This window comes from Drosophila santomea, unplaced genomic scaffold (genome assembly GCF_016746245.2).
Source record: "Drosophila santomea strain STO CAGO 1482 unplaced genomic scaffold, Prin_Dsan_1.1 Segkk79_quiver_pilon_misjoin1_scaf, whole genome shotgun sequence".
NCBI lineage: Eukaryota > Metazoa > Arthropoda > Insecta > Diptera > Drosophilidae > Drosophila > Drosophila santomea.
In genome coordinates, this window is record NW_025319012.1 from 533,948 (window position 1) to 549,331 (window position 15,384).

The 15,384-nt window shown below is 44.3% G+C and overlaps 6 protein-coding genes and 1 non-coding gene across 7 annotated transcripts; 3 read left to right on the forward strand and 4 right to left on the reverse strand.

The window, feature by feature from the left end:
* Positions 1 to 124: 124 nt before the first annotated feature.
* Positions 125 to 2,634, forward strand: LOC120457820 (nucleolar complex protein 2 homolog). The gene is made up of 2 exons (XM_039645320.2): positions 125 to 1,204; positions 1,265 to 2,634. The coding sequence occupies exons 1-2, from the start codon at positions 185 to 187 to the stop codon at positions 2,537 to 2,539; spliced, it is 2,295 nt and encodes a 764-aa protein (XP_039501254.2). The 5' UTR covers positions 125 to 184; the 3' UTR covers positions 2,540 to 2,634.
* LOC120457823 (NADH dehydrogenase [ubiquinone] 1 alpha subcomplex assembly factor 2) lies at positions 2,544 to 3,080 on the reverse strand. Its single transcript, XM_039645323.2, has one exon. The coding sequence runs from the start codon at positions 3,048 to 3,050 to the stop codon at positions 2,598 to 2,600; it is 453 nt and encodes a 150-aa protein (XP_039501257.2). The 5' UTR covers positions 3,051 to 3,080; the 3' UTR covers positions 2,544 to 2,597.
* Positions 3,023 to 4,862, reverse strand: LOC120457822 (5'-3' exonuclease PLD3). The gene is made up of 2 exons (XM_039645322.2): positions 3,517 to 4,862; positions 3,023 to 3,459 (listed from the first exon to the last, which is right to left on the reverse strand). Exons 1-2 carry the CDS (start codon positions 4,726 to 4,728, stop codon positions 3,190 to 3,192), a joined length of 1,482 nt encoding a protein of 493 aa, XP_039501256.2. The 5' UTR covers positions 4,729 to 4,862; the 3' UTR covers positions 3,023 to 3,189.
* Positions 4,863 to 5,242: 380 nt separating this feature from the next.
* LOC120457821 (probable aconitate hydratase, mitochondrial) lies at positions 5,243 to 9,370 on the forward strand. The gene is made up of 4 exons (XM_044006723.1): positions 5,243 to 5,398; positions 6,652 to 8,289; positions 8,355 to 8,858; positions 8,917 to 9,370. Exons 1-4 carry the CDS (start codon positions 5,366 to 5,368, stop codon positions 9,103 to 9,105), a joined length of 2,364 nt encoding a protein of 787 aa, XP_043862658.1. The 5' UTR covers positions 5,243 to 5,365; the 3' UTR covers positions 9,106 to 9,370.
* A 259-nt stretch (positions 9,371 to 9,629) lies between these two features.
* LOC120457779 lies at positions 9,630 to 10,666 on the forward strand. Its single transcript, XM_044006726.1, is given in 3 exon segments — positions 9,630 to 10,316; positions 10,379 to 10,456; positions 10,458 to 10,666. Coding segments are annotated over 3 exon segments (789 nt in total). The 5' UTR covers positions 9,630 to 9,761; the 3' UTR covers positions 10,614 to 10,666.
* LOC120457705 (GMP synthase [glutamine-hydrolyzing]) lies at positions 10,657 to 14,155 on the reverse strand. Its single transcript, XM_044006725.1, has 9 exons — positions 14,048 to 14,155; positions 13,683 to 13,987; positions 13,148 to 13,448; positions 12,991 to 13,087; positions 12,472 to 12,841; positions 12,214 to 12,406; positions 11,753 to 12,154; positions 11,502 to 11,693; positions 10,657 to 11,444 (listed from the first exon to the last, which is right to left on the reverse strand). Exons 1-9 carry the CDS (start codon positions 14,135 to 14,137, stop codon positions 11,343 to 11,345), a joined length of 2,052 nt encoding a protein of 683 aa, XP_043862660.1. The 5' UTR covers positions 14,138 to 14,155; the 3' UTR covers positions 10,657 to 11,342.
* LOC120457826 lies at positions 13,518 to 13,654 on the reverse strand. Its single transcript, XR_005617087.2, has one exon.
* Positions 14,156 to 15,384: the final 1,229 nt, after the last annotated feature.

A 15,384-nucleotide genomic window follows, 5' to 3' on the forward strand; every position in this document is an offset into this window, starting at 1 on the left:
TGCTAAGACCACTAGCGTAACTTATAAATAGTTTAGTTAAAGCTTGCTTATTTTTTGTTTCATTTCTTAGCTGCATATTAATAGTAATTTCTCAACACAATGGCAACACTGCCCACCATTCACCGAAGTGGCAGCCTCGTTGAACGGCACACGTGCATTTTTGTTTTAGTTTGCACGTTGAAAAATGAAGCTGGCGACGAAAAAAGTTAAGACTCTTGGCAAATCCAAGCCTGAATTAAAGAAAAAGAAGCCCGCAAAGGATGCCTCCAGGAAGACGAAACCCCAAAAATCCTCTAAATCGAAAGTTATTACTAGAAAACCGAAGCAGAAAGTGGCCGACCCAGTTAACAACGAGATGCCCACAAAGAAGGGAACCAAGAGATCCCACAAGGAGCAGCTTGAAGGGCTAAAAGATTTAGACCCAGAGTTTTACGATTTCTTGAAAAAGAATGATAAAAAGCTACTGGATTTTAATCTACTGGACACAGATGATGATGATGAAGAGGGGGAGGAAGACAATGAAAACACAGCGACTAAGGAAAATAAAGACGACGAGGATGATAACGAGCAGTACCATAAACCCAGCGAAGATTTGGAGGTGGCCAGCGATGAAAGTGATTTTGAGAACGAGGAAGATGATGATGCGGCAGCTGGAGGCATCCAAAAGATCACGCTCAACCTGCTGCATCAGTGGGAACAGCAATTGGGCCAGGCTAACGTATCAATTGACATTGTCCGCAAGGTTATCCAGGCTTTCAATTCAGCCCTGGCCAGCATCTCTGCCGACGGAGCAGACGGAGGGGAGAACCAGCCTAATGCTGCCGCATTTAAGGTAGTGGGGGCAGCTGCATTTAATGGAGTAATTAAGCTCTGCGTAATCCACCTGCAGCCCGCCATTATTCGATTGCTGGGTGTTAGACCCAACAGCAGCCTACCGCTGCACAAGCACAAAAAGTGGGTCAAGGTGCGCGGCTGTTTGCGCTACTACCTCACGGATTTGATTCGTCTGGTGGAGCAGGTGTCTAGTCCAAATATCTTGGGCGTGTTGCTGAAGCATCTGCATCAAATGTCCGGCATGGTGGTCCCATTTTCGGCACTTGGAAAAACCATACTAAAGCGCCTGGTTGTCTTATGGTCCACTGGAGATGAAACAGTTCGAGTTCTGGCCTTCCTCTGCATTTTGAAGATAACCAGGAAACAGCAGGTAAATACTTTTAACTAGCTTATTTTTGTATCTCCCTGCTAATGCCAATAAATCTTCTAGGCGACTATGCTGAACCACGTTCTAAAAGCCATGTACCTGGCCTACGTGCGCAATTCCAAGTTCGTGTCCCCGAACACTTTGCCAGGAATCAACTTTATGCGCCGCTCGCTGGTGGAAATGTTCGCATTGGATTTAAATGTCAGCTATCAACATGCCTTTCTCTACATCCGTCAGTTGGCCATTCACCTGCGAAACGCAGTGATCCTGAAGAAAAAGGACAGTTTTCAAGCGGTTTACAACTGGCAATTCATTAACTCGCTGCGCTTGTGGGCGGATCTACTGGGCGCTAGTGCGAATAAACCACAGCTGCAGCCGCTGATTTACCCCCTTGTTACCATTGCCACCGGAGTAATTCGACTGATACCCACCGCTCAGTACTTCCCATTGCGATTCCATTGTCTTCAGACCCTAATTTCTCTGTCCAAAGAGACGAACACATATGTGCCGGTGCTTCCACTCATTGTGGAAGTATTAAAGAGCAACACCTTTAACCGCAAGCACTCGGCGGTATCCATGAAGCCACTGCAGTTTACCTGCGTCCTTAGACTTAACAAGGGACAGTTGGCGGAAAATGGCTTCCGTGACGAAGTAATCGAGCAGGTGTGTGGGCTTCTGTTGGAATATCTCGCTCATGAGTCCGCCTCACTGGCCTTTAGCGATTTGGTAGTGCCCACTGTCATGGCCATCAAAACGTACCTTAAAGATTGCAGGAATGCTAATTATGCTCGGAAACTTAAACAGCTTCTTGAGAAGATTCAGGAGAGCGGTCGCTTCATAGAGCAGCAACGTGGTAAGAGTAGCGTCAGCTTTGACATAAAGGATGCACAGGCGGTCGTCGCTTGGGAGCAGCAACTCCATCTAAAGCGCACTCCACTAGACGTCTACTATGCCAGCTGGCTGAAGACACACGAGACCAAGAAGCGACGACAGGCGGCGCAAACGGATGAAATTAATGCGGACTATGATGTTCCCAAGCTTAAGAAACTACCGGCCAAAACTGGAGTACCAGTGAGGAATGAAAACGGCGAGGTAGAACTCTTCCCCTCGGACTCGGAAGATGAAGGCGATGATGGCCTGCATTTGGGATCAGATGATGATGACGATGAGGATGTACAGGATGAGGGTGAGGTGGAAGTTGAGCAGCCTAAAGCCAAAAAGGAGAAGAAGGAGAAGCCCGAAAAACAGAAAATCCGGCTAGCAACAGTAGAAGATGAATACGATGAGGCGGGTGGAGCCGTGGATATTGTTAAAGATTTAGATTTGAATGAATGGTAGAACATTTAAGATCAATTTAACTATATTTACACATTAAATTAAAAAAAAAATACAATAGTTATTTCTCCGGCGGCTCTTTGCCAGGAATAAACTCATACTCCTTGTATTTCGGAAAGGTTCCAATGGTAGGTCCGTCCACCTGCTTAGGCAGTGCCTTGTCGTCCTTGCCCTTGGCGTATGTTGCTTTCAGTTCGGCGGCATTGCGTTTCTTCATGTCCATAATCTGAAGATTTTTCACCAGCTCCTCGCGGGTGGGCGGCTCTTCCCGGCGACCTCGTAACCATGCCTCCCATTCGGCGGTCAGCTCCTGGTCAAAAGCTTCCTTATCCGCTGGTTCAAACCACCGGGAAGCCTTCCTCTTTCCAATCGAAGGATTTGCAGGAATTTCGTAGTACTTATTCCCGAAATAGTCCTCCCCAATGTAATTTCCACGAAACTGACGAGGTCGAAGTGATTTCCAAAAGTTCTTGAAGATGATGCCGATTACATCGCGCGTCGGCTTGTTGGCCATGCTTAAATGATTGCTTTATTTTAACTCGATGGTGTGGAACTTAAATTTATTTTAGGTTTTGAGGTTAGGTCTGACGATTGTTATGACATGAACAGCTGATTGCTGTGTTGCAAAATGCCGGTGGGTTTAAATGCGGAATTCAAATTCGCAAAGTTGGTTTCAGTGGCAGGGCATAGGGACTAAACCAATCCCGCATAAAAATTGACATTAAATCTGTGCGGAGACTATTATTGTTAAAGCCCATCTCCTGGAGGACTAATCCAATGCCAGCTGAGTAAGTGAAATGTTCTCCCGACAAGCTAGAGGTTCCAATAAAGGCAACGCTATCGGTGACTAAGTACGAGTTGCAGTTAACTCTTCCGCCGGAAATCTTTTCCAGTTCATCAGTAGTTGGCACAACAAATCGTCGCTGCAACAACAAAGCATTTCTTTAAAAACCTTCCAGTTCATTTTAAAAACCAATTACCATTTGTATATCCACTTCCTCCGTCATTTTGTTGAGCGCCTGTAGGGACCTTAAGAAGTGATCCTCACTGGGATCGGAATACTTCCACCACGAAATAAGCACCTTAATGGCCACACCCCTTTCCAATGCAGCTCTACGCAAGGCATTGTCTATCACCGGCCAGTATTCCAATTTGTTACTGCGTCTTAAACGAGGAGAATATTCCATTAATGAAAGGTATATAACATCAGTCGCCTTGTCGATAGCTTCTAAAATGGCATCTAGCTCTTGGGTCCTTCCAGTGGCTATCAACTCAGGTGGCGAAGTGGATAAATATGCCCTCATTGTATGTTTTTTGTTAATGTTTAGCAAAGAGGGTCTTCTTTGATTGATGTGGGTGTGGTACATCCACGGCCACTTCTCTGGGACTTCATTGTTGCCCAGGTACCAATAGGCCTTGAAGATCTTGCCCAGATCTTCAGCAAGATGAGGACAGTTCCTGGCCAGCACACCTAATTCCTTGCGTTGAGTGAGCGACCGCCAGTCCATGCTGGCTGTGCCCAAGTAAAAGTGCTCCCCGTCCACTAGCCAGAGCTTAGAATGCAGAAAATTAATGCCCACGACATCGGCTGCCCCGTAGTTAGCTAAGATACGGGCATCAGCATGCCACAGGCTATCCTGGCTGCGGTTAATCACAATCCGCACGCGCAGTTTGGGTCTGCCGCCATCTCCATTCGACAGTAGCTGTTGAAAGAGTTGATCTCCAGGCCGGGTGCTGCTGTCGTTGACGTCCAAGCCGCGCAGTGTCCAATGCGGAGAAACGATGTCCAACGAGGTCTTTGCCCTGCCTAGTAGAAGCTGCCAGGAATCAAAGGTGCTCCTTAGTTGGGGGTGGATTTGCCCTTGGCTGTAGTTCAACCCTAACGGCAAGCTCTCCACCAGTTCGAGTTGACATGGTAACGGCTTCTCCACCGGAACAGGGCTGTTTCCGTTCTCGTTTCGACGGTAGGTCTCCCAAGGTAACAATAGCACAATCATCACCAGAACGAAGAGAACCAACACTGGTATGATGTAGCCGTGATTACAGAAAAAAAAATTCCGCTCATCCCGAAGCCTAAAACCGCAATTGGAACGCCGGCAACAGGATGTGGTCAAAGGGGTTGGCTCTTCTGGTTCTCTGGGCACTGGCTGGTACTCCCCGGGTATCTCTTGCATTGCGCGACCCTCTGACATAGCAAGGGGATCAGGACTAGTGCTGACTGACCATTGTCAAACATTTTACACAGCCGAGCCTATTTATTATTCGCGCAGATGTGGGAAAGTATCGTCCTCCCACGCAAACAAACGGACAGTGTTGGGCAGCAAAACATCGGTCGTCTGCGCTGAGTGCTAAAAAAGGCCAAAGCAAAAAAAAAAATCATATAATGTTTAACGGTAAATTCCATAATTATTCCATTAGCACCAAAACCACAGTTGATTTTGGTGCACTTTTCAAATTGATTTTTTTTATGGTAGGCAAAATGGTATATATAAGCATATATATATTAAAAAGTTAAGAAACTTGTTTCAGTGTATCTGGTATTTAAGATTTATCAACCCATAAAATAAAATATCCAATATATTTATTTCTGAACTAATAGACTTCCTACGGCACTTGTGTATTTCATGTCTCAAATTTGGCGGGAAACTAGACGGCGGGAAATCGCTGACGGGTATGCGCGACGCCTGCAAACACTGGTCGCCGTGGTAAAGAAGTTAGTCTGTCTTGAAATCTTCCGGCTGAGAGGGCTGAAAATTTTGACGGCTTCAAAGCTTTCGCTGCAGTTTCAATTTCGTCGGGCTTATATCGAGTATCCCTTAATCAGCGACTATGGCTGCGAGATTAATGAGCGCCAAGGCACAGGTAGGTTCTAGCGCGGCTCCTGTGCCTCCAGTCAACCCAAAAGTTAACCACGCACATATATACGTTTATGTATATAATCTATGAATGGAAACCAAAATTCAAAGCTGCGATAAAGACAATTGGAAAGAGCACTGCGCGAAAGATTGCTAAAAATCGTTGCCCATTTTTTACACACACAGGATTAGGGCAGCGAAATAAAGCAAATTTTTCGCACAGCGTTTTCTAACCTAAAAACGTAAATTCGAAGTGGTTAGGTAACCGAGCTCGTAGTGTTTGTGATTATACAGTGCAGCAGTTCTACACAGCAGTGTACCATGCTAAATCGGTAGCCCACATTAATTAACAGCGATTCGCGGGGTTTCGGCGGTGTTTGCATTTACATAATCGCCAGGGCCCAGTTATTTAACCAGAAGGCGAAAACCCTCTAGAGCATACATATATCTTCGGACGGAGGACCGTCTTATCTGTGACAGGTTTACGTACACTTTGATAATGCCCGTACTAAATATAGCGTAAAAAGATTCCGCTGTTCAACTTGGGTATCACGCGTATTGGAGGAGCTTCGCCCTTCATGTGGGGTATTTCCACGCCAACTTCGAGAAAGGCTTCACTGTACTCTGCCAACAAGTAAACGACCTATTTTACGTATGTAAGAGTCATTGCAATTGTTGCGATTTGTTTGCATATACATATGCCCGTACATACATACATACATACAGTGGCTCGCAGCTTATTTGTGCAGTTGGCAGTTAAAGTTGAAGTCGGTATTGCTGCTAAACTAAGAAAGCTAACAGGAAAATTGGAACGCAGTATTTCAACTAGGAATATAGACATATTAAATAGGCAAGATCCATAATGTTCGCAACGAAAAAAAAATGTTGACGGAAGCCAAATGTACAGGCCTTCTTTATGCCGCAGCTTCATTCGTGCAGTTTTGATCAGGACACAATTGAAAGGTTACCCACAGCATAAGATGTGCCTTTTAAGGTTTGCACATTTCTTGATAATATACCGTCTATAAAAAAAGATTGCCCACACCAGAAGGTGTGCCTTTTAAGATTTGCACATTTCTTGATAAAGGAATTAATCTAATTTAAGTGACAAGGCCTTCTGACTTGATAATCAAGTGTTAATTAAGCTACCAATCGAATCAATCAAATCTTCTAGAGTGCGGGCTGTACAGAGAATTACATTTTGCTAATAACTCAATCTTGATTGTTTCATTAAACACTTCAACACTATCCGCATTCCAGGTTTGCCGACTGGGGAAGCATGTTGCGTCCGAAGCCACAATGGTACGCCAGTTCCACGCCTCCTGCTACACCGCCTCCAAGGTGGCTCTGTCCAAGTTCGACTCGGACGTCTACCTGCCATACGAGAAGCTAAACAAGCGTCTGGAAGTGGTGCGCGGGCGCTTGAACCGCCCACTGACTCTCTCCGAGAAGGTGCTGTACTCGCATCTGGACGATCCTGAAAATCAGGACATCGTGCGCGGCACTTCGTACCTGCGCCTTCGTCCCGATCGCGTCGCCATGCAGGATGCCACCGCCCAAATGGCTCTGCTGCAGTTTATCTCCTCCGGACTGAAAAAGGTTGCTGTGCCCTCCACTGTTCACTGTGATCATTTAATCGAGGCCCAAATTGGAGGACCCAAGGATTTAGCCCGTGCCAAGGATCTGAACAAGGAAGTATACGATTTCTTGGCCAGTACCTGTGCCAAGTACGGGCTGGGCTTCTGGAAGCCAGGCAGCGGTATCATCCACCAGATCATTCTAGAGAACTACGCTTTCCCCGGCCTGTTGATGATCGGTACTGACTCACACACTCCCAACGGTGGCGGATTGGGTGGCCTGTGCATTGGCGTTGGTGGTGCTGATGCCGTCGACGTGATGGCCGACATCCCCTGGGAGCTGAAGTGCCCCAAGGTGATTGGTGTCAATTTGACTGGAAAGATCAGCGGTTGGACCTCGCCCAAGGATGTTATCCTGAAGGTCGCCGATATCCTGACCGTCAAGGGAGGCACCGGTGCCATCATTGAGTATCACGGCAAGGGTGTTGACTCCATCTCTTGTACAGGCATGGCTACCATCTGCAACATGGGTGCCGAGATCGGAGCTACCACCTCTCTGTTCCCCTTCAACCAGCGCATGGGTGATTACCTGAAATCAACCGGCCGTGCTGGCATCGCTGCAGAAGCCCAGAAGTACCAGGGCAAGATTCTGTCCGCTGACAAGAATTGCGAATACGATGAGCTGATTGAAATCAACCTAGACACCCTGGAGCCCCATGTTAATGGACCATTCACTCCCGATCTGGGCCATCCCATCAGCAAGCTGGGCGAGAACTCGAAAAAGAACGGCTACCCTATGGACATCCGTGTTGGTCTTATAGGCTCTTGCACCAACTCTTCGTATGAGGACATGGGTCGCTGCGCCAGCATCGCCACGGATGCTATGAGCCATGGCCTTAAGTCAAAGATCCCCTTCAACGTTACTCCTGGATCAGAGCAAATACGTGCTACCATCGAGCGCGACGGTATCTCTGAGGTGTTTGACAAGTTCGGCGGCACCGTTCTGGCCAACGCTTGCGGTCCCTGCATTGGACAGTGGGATCGTCAGGACGTTAAGAAGGGCGACAAAAACACCATTGTCACTTCCTACAACCGAAATTTTACTGGCAGGAACGACGCTAACCCGGCCACCCATTGTTTCGTCACCAGTCCCGAGCTGGTCACCGCTCTGTCCATCGCCGGTCGATTGGACTTCAACCCACTGACCGACGAGCTTACTGGTGCTGATGGCAAGAAGTTCAAGCTCAAGGCTCCCTTCGGCGACGAGTTGCCCGCCAAGGGCTTTGACCCCGGCCAGGACACATACACTGCTCCACCACCCGTAAGTGTATTTAACTCCGAAACTGACTAATAGTTTTGTTAAAAATCAATTTGGAAATCCCACAGAGTGGCGAGAAAGTCAAGGTGGCTGTCGATCCCAAGTCGACGCGTCTGCAGCTGCTGGAGCCCTTTGACAAATGGAACGGTCAGGATCTGACCGATCTGACTGTGTTGATCAAGGTTAAGGGAAAGTGCACCACTGATCACATCTCCGCTGCCGGACCCTGGCTAAAGTACCGTGGCCATTTGGATAACATCTCTAACAACATGTTTATCGGCGCCACCAACTACGAAAACAACGAGATGAACAACATCAAGAACCAGCGCAACGGTTCCTGGGGAGGAGTTCCCGATGTTGCCCGTGACTACAAGGCCAATGGCATTAAGTGGGTGGCCGTTGGCGATGAGAACTACGGCGAGGGTTCGTCCCGCGAGCATGCCGCTTTGGAGCCCCGTCACCTTGGTGGTCGTGCCATTATCGTCAAGTCCTTTGCCCGTATCCACGAGACCAACTTGAAGAAACAGGGTCTGCTGCCTCTCACCTTCGCCAATCCCGCTGATTACGATAAGGTTTGCGACTCTTGGCTTCTGTATCTAAAGTTTTTATCCATAATTTGTATTCCAACAGATCCAGCCCACGAGCAAAATCTCTCTGCTCAACCTGAACTCCCTGGCACCAGGAAAGCCCGTAGATTGCGAAATCAAGAACGGAGACAAGGTCGAGAAGATCAAGCTCAACCACACCCTGAACGACCTGCAGATTGGCTGGTTCAAGGCCGGCAGCGCTCTTAACCGCATGAAGGAGCTGGCCCAGTAAATGGACCAGTAAATGGCCCAGTAGGTCCAGACTTAAAAACCCCAGTCCAGAACCCTTATCCCAACCATTTCCCTGTAGGTGAACTCACATAAACTCACAACGGAAGCAATCGAGTTATGGTATTGTTATTCAATTCTTTTCAAATTGTTTATATTATATTTTGAGTATATCGAGTGTGCTGTTTTAAAAGTTAATTATGTAACCGAACGTTAGCGAGAAATTGTAAGAGTTTTATATATATAATTATACACAATTTTATTTTTAATTCTTGCTATGCATGCGTTTTCTTCAATTTTTGTTCATTTCGAATTTGTCCAAATGCTCTACGAATTGCCTCGACGATGAAACTGTGCGAATAAAACTCAAGTAATATGTATTAAACTGATTCTTTCATTTAATAAACAACAGTTTAATACGAAAAGCGGACAATAAGCTCCTTAATATATCCCGTGTCCTCTATTTTGTTTTTTCTTCATAATTATCCTAATTGTACCAATTGTACCAAAGCATAATATCAATAGATAGATAGATCAGTAGATAAATATGTTTTGGAAAAACTACTGGGGTAGATTACTTCATTAATCACCCTTAGCTTTTGGAACATATGTCGAATTGTCAATAAAATCGAAATTATTAGTAAATCCGATTCTAGGACTATGAAACGCAGAGCTCAAAGAAAAACTTCCTTTGCTTCCAGCACTAAATTCTTTTCACTCTCCGACAAGCTTTCGTTGGGGAGAAGTCGAGCCCTACAGGTTGCAAAGCTAAAGCGTCAGGAACAAAGTACAACGTCCTTTGACTCCGGTACAGGCTACTACTCCTACACTGACGCCACTTCTTTGCGAAAGAGTCCTGTCACCTTCTCACCTAGCCCGGAGTTCTTGCAAACCACCAAGACTAAATTAAAGTTAATCGCCTTGTATGAAGATCACAAATGCTTGTGGAATCAGTGTAACAAAGATTTCTTCAATTTTGAGCTCAAGGACCGAATATGGGACGCGATCGCCAATGAAATGAAAGCGGACTCCCCACCTGGGTTTTGGAAACATATGATCCACAAGCTTCGCTATAAAGTTGATCTTGGGCGCATCCAAGAGCAGGGTGAGAGGTTTTCTGGTGAATCGCCGCAGCCCAGACTTTTTTATTCAGATAAACTCTTATTTCTAAATCACATGTTTGACCGAGAACAGGTAAAACCCCTTGGAACAATTGTAAGTTTATAGTTAAGCAACAATAGCACTTTAAACTTTTCCAACATGTTTTTTTTTATCAGCCGATGCACTTCATGAATTCGGGACCTACTCTTGAAACAAGTCCATCTAAAAACCTGCGACATATTCAAAAAAGCAAGCAAAGCTACACCTTTTAGAGAAAAGATGGCGTCGCTTGAGAAGCTAAGAAACCACCAAAAAAGCAAGTTGGTTCTCTCACGCGAAGCGTTTGAAAAAATTCAAACAATGACTAGTGAAGGCCCTTATTTCTTAAGAACAGCAAAAATTAGGCCATAGGCCTTGGTTTGCTGATATTTAAAATAAAACTGCAATGCAAACATTTTATTACATTTCTTGTATCATATTGATTTGTGTTTTTTCTGGTTTTGCCTTTTTTTTTAATATAGACGTTTTATATAACAATTCATAATTTTAGCTTACAATATTTTTGTTTCGTATTCTTACAATCTTTTGTTTATGCCTTTTGCCACGAAAACACTTTCCTCTCTAGCAAATATACAATTTTCTGAACTTGTTGTTTTGCAATTATTTATTATTATGTATTAATATATACATTATGTATATAACTAAAAATGCGTAAATTAATTGTTTTTGTTTGTTACGTGGTTTGTGGGCACATTCCTTTTCTCAAAAGGAACAAAACATGAAAATGTACATAAGTGTTATTGGCAAATAGTTTACCATCTGTTTTTAGATCTTAATTCCACAGTAACTACACATACGTGTATCATCGATATAATGAACCTGAATTGTTTTTTAATTTCGAAGCGGCAGTTGCAGTTTTATATTTGCGCCTCATGAATTGCTCGTTTAACGTTTCTCTTTAAAAGGCAGGAGCAGCTGCGATGGGCTCGATCCATCCACCGTTGAATCTTTATCCCACCTGAACGTCCATTGATTAGTCGTTGTCCTCCTATCGAGCGCCCGCCGCTTATTGGTTGGTTGATTATTTTTTGTCTCATCTACTTCTATGAAATGGCTGTTGAAAGTTTTGATTTGAACGCATCATTCCCACTCGGTGGTGCCCGGTGGCTTAGCTGTCAAGTCGTACAGCACCCTCGAGATTCCGCCCAGTTTGGATATATCGCGAACAATTTGATTTAGGACCTGTGAGCATATAAAGATTTAATATTAATTTTTCAGAAAGTTTGAACATTAACTTACCTGCAATGGCAGTTGCACGGAGCCGGGCTCAGCCGGCACACCAGTCATAAAGTCGTTCGTTATGAACGGGCGCAGCACTACCGACCTTAGGCATGAGGGTGTACGGTTAATGGGATCGCGGTCAAAGTGCACGGGTATGAGAACAACAGGCATCTGAGAGATTTTCCGGTATAGTCCAGCTTGCATTATGCTCTAAAATGGTTATGAAATGTATTATCATTTTTTACCTATGACAAATTAAATCCACTTACTTCATTGGCAATAGCATCCGCTTGTCTTAGCTGCGAAAGAACTACCGTATTCAGTGTGGTGTGGGTTATATCCGTTACTAGGTACTGCACGGGCTCGCCAAAAATGTAGCACACCCTGTTCACGTTGTGCAGTATGCGCGGTATGATTTTAGCCAGGAAGAGAAGGTCCTGCCAGTTGGGCTCCTGGCTCGTTGATAGACCTACTACGTAGCTGTATGACCGTTTATCACCTTGCACGCCCACGGAGCGGATGGGCAGCAAAGTTGCCTGAATCTGCGAGTTCGCAGAGATACGCAATAGGTCTTTCTGTTCTGACTCGCTCGTGGTCCCTGTTACGCGGTTGATTAGAGCATGGTTCTTCTGCAGTTTATTCTTGTAGTCTACAATCACGCGTATAATAACCTACAAATAAAAAATTTATTTATTAAAATAACTTTGACAGTTGTTTATTTTTAACATGCCTGAGTCTCTGAGTAGTCCTTCTCCATGTATGCCTCCTCGGCGCAGAGAACGCGGATTGCCAGGCCAGGACCTGGGAAGGGTTGTCTCTCCACAAGCTCTTGGGGCAGTCCAAGATCGTTGCCTAAGTCGCGCACTTCATCCTTATGAAAGTCACACAGCGGCTCAACCACACGTCCTGCGCTACGAAGCTCTCTAAAGAAATTAAAAAAAAGGTAAGCACTAAAACTAGAAAGGGACGTTCACCCATTGGTTTTTACCTGATCAGATCCGTGTCATTGTGGTGCGTTTTGATTGTTTCTGCATTCGTGCTCACCATGTTCGAGGCGGACTCGATTAGATCTGGTCGGAGGGTTCCCTGAGCCAACATAACTTCCTCGGGCTTTAGTTTCAATTCGGCTACTACATCGTTGGTCACTTTGACGAATATATCACCAATTATCTTGCGTTTCTCCTCCGGATTATAAGTCTGACATAACATAGGCGTTTCCACCACGGAGTACTGTCCGGGCCTCTTGACTTGCGTAGTGCCTTTAAGGAACGTGTAGCCTTCTTTTCGGACAATTAAATCGATGCCAATATCGCGCAGTGAACGCTCCACCTTTTCACTTTCGTTTTTGCGCATGAAACCTAGGAGTAAAGATTTAATTAAAAATAGATATATCATTTAAAATACGAATTATATAAATTCGGCCTAAATTAATAATCGGTAATTTAAAATTCTATTCTTAGAAAATATATATATTAGCAAATTTCCCAAATCTTAACTACTGCCATACCATTATCTACATGTACGGCAATTATCTGATTAGGGTACAAAGCACGGCGGAGCAAAGCTGCACAGACACTCGAATCCACGCCGCCGCTGACCAGTAGCTGTAAAATGTACATTTAAATATTCATGTCTTATATCAAAATGTAATTTCCTAAACTCACCAAAACTTTATTATTGCCCACTTTCTCGCGGATGTAGCGTATGCACTCCTCCTTTCGACTACCCATGGTAAAGTTGGGCGTCAGTTCGCAGATTTCGTACAGAAAGTTCGATAGCATCTGTTTGCCATTGATAGTGAGGTCCACCTCAGGATGGAACTGGACGCCGTAGATGCGGAGTACTTCATTGTAAATAGCTGTCACAATGCGGTTTGTGGACCAGCCACCAATCTTCAGATTATCGCCTACTCTCTCAACGCTATCACCGTGGGTTAACAGCACCGACTGTGTGCGACTGAGGCGACTTCAGAAAACGAAAATGTTGTTATTTAGTTACAGGTAGGATTAGTATAATAAAGTGTAATTATAAATAATATGTTATGCCACGTGTAGATCAGTTTATAAACTGCTCTAAACTAAACTGTTCTTGGCTTTAAAATTGTTCTGGCAGCATTGTATCAGCGCTTAGATAAACCCATTTCAACTTAAGCACTTTCTTGATGCTGCTTATTATGGGATTCATTATTTCCAGGCTCACCTAAAGAGCGGACACGAGGTCTCAATCTCGATATTTTGTTGGCCATCCTCTCGCACATCCTTCTTGAGCACTGTGCCTCCGAACTCTTTGTTTATTAACTGCATGCCGTAGCAGATGCCCAGCATAGGTATCTTTAGCTTGAACAGATCGGGATCATAGCTGGGTGCATCCTCTGCGTAGACTGAGTTGGGTCCCCCGGAGATGATGATGCCTCGATAGCCATTGTTGCGTATCGTAGCCGCTGGGGTGTCCAGTGGAAGGATATCCGACTCAACGAGGAGTTCGCGTACCTTACGGTCGATAACCTAAGGAGAAATCGGAAAATTTTAAGAAGAGGTTTAAACTACTGTTGGTTTTAAGCTCACCTTGCCGTACTGTGCTCCAGCATCAAGTATAACAATCTTATCGTGCCGCAGGCCGTTCTCTGCTGTGCCCAGAAATATGTTTGAGTTCATTTCTTTATCGTTGCAGCACTGCAAAAAGCAAAAATTTGAGTGTCAGTTATGCAATCGCAGAAACAAACACCGAATCTCGACTGGCTGGTAAGCTCGCTTCTGCGGCTTACTTATACTCCAATTGTGGCTGCAATCGACGCTACAGAAACAAGGCTAAAATCTGGCTAGGAGGTGGGGAAAGTAGGTTTTGGGTTGGGGCAATCGCGGAGATTGAGATTCGGGCAGGTACAGATGGCTCACATACCGGCAATATCTTATGGAGCACTCGCAGAAACATTCAACATGCAGCTGGCCAGGATGCTCTACGATAGACAATAAACATTGACAAAGATTTTCTTGTCACAGAAAGATGATTTGTGCAATGTGGAAGGAACACTTTAATGCAAAATATAAAAGCGAAGAAAAACAAGGCCGAAGACACGCCTACAAAAAATGATTCGCTGTACATGGCGACGATTGTTTTCTATTATGATGGTATTATGATTTTGACCAGATAACCGTATGCGTATATAAATAAGCTGATGACTAAATCATAGATACCATAGGAAAAAGTGCTCTAAATGATCATAGTTTAGTTATTTTTTAATAATATAATATAGATATAATTTTGTTAAACAGACTGAATTTGGATTAACATGAAAAACGAATTTTTGTGCCAGGAGTATCTGTCAATGCTGTATACTTCTATATACTATGGTAGAGTATTAGATCATGAAAGTTTACTGTGCCTTTAATTATTACTAGAACTTTACTAAGTAGGTAATTAATAACATAATTTAAAGATTTAAATTTGATTTATTTATATACATATATGTTTATTGAATTTTGAATTTAATGAAATATTTTTCCCATCAAAGAATCGACAAAACTAGGAGCTTTGATAAGGATAATCACATTAAATAAAATCTTAAATTTGCGATTTTCCGGAACATGCATTTCGGATTGCCGAAGTAATCGGCGACCTTTATATATTTTATATTATAGAATACGAATTTCGACACATGAAGATGAGGATCTGAGGAGGAAACGGACCGTAACGGGTTGCAGGGAGTGGAAGAGATGCCGGTAATACCTACTGCAGGATGACAGGCGAAAATGCAAAGAAGAGAGTGACAGCGAAAGCGATAGAGCGAAAGGTGGGAGAATAGAAATGGCAGGTAAACGAAAAAAGATGCCAAGAAATATCAAAAAGAGTAAGGCAAACAAAAATAAACAACAAATCAGGCGACAAATCGACAGTAGAACGT

Excerpts from the sequence above, each read along its gene's own strand:
- LOC120457820 (XM_039645320.2), top strand. The coding sequence starts at position 185 with ATGAAGCTGGCGACGAAAAAAGTTAAGACTCTTGGCAAATCCAAGCCT. Across the intron at positions 1,205-1,264 it reads AGATAACCAGGAAACAGCAG|GCGACTATGCTGAACCACGT; the intron begins GTAAATACTTTT and ends TAAATCTTCTAG.
- LOC120457823 (XM_039645323.2), bottom strand. The coding sequence starts at position 3,050 with ATGGCCAACAAGCCGACGCGCGATGTAATCGGCATCATCTTCAAGAAC.
- LOC120457822 (XM_039645322.2), bottom strand. The coding sequence starts at position 4,728 with ATGTCAGAGGGTCGCGCAATGCAAGAGATACCCGGGGAGTACCAGCCA. Across the intron at positions 3,460-3,516 it reads AGGAAGTGGATATACAAATG|CGACGATTTGTTGTGCCAAC; the intron begins GTAATTGGTTTT and ends TTGTTGTTGCAG.
- LOC120457821 (XM_044006723.1), top strand. The coding sequence starts at position 5,366 with ATGGCTGCGAGATTAATGAGCGCCAAGGCACAG. Across the intron at positions 8,290-8,354 it reads CATACACTGCTCCACCACCC|AGTGGCGAGAAAGTCAAGGT; the intron begins GTAAGTGTATTT and ends GAAATCCCACAG. Across the intron at positions 8,859-8,916 it reads ATCCCGCTGATTACGATAAG|ATCCAGCCCACGAGCAAAAT; the intron begins GTTTGCGACTCT and ends GTATTCCAACAG.
- LOC120457705 (XM_044006725.1), bottom strand. The coding sequence starts at position 14,137 with ATGAACTCAAACATATTTCTGGGCACAGCAGAGAACGGCCTGCGGCAC. Across the intron at positions 13,988-14,047 it reads CTGGAGCACAGTACGGCAAG|GTTATCGACCGTAAGGTACG; the intron begins GTGAGCTTAAAA and ends ATTTCTCCTTAG. Across the intron at positions 11,445-11,501 it reads CCGTGCAACTGCCATTGCAG|GTCCTAAATCAAATTGTTCG; the intron begins GTAAGTTAATGT and ends ATATGCTCACAG.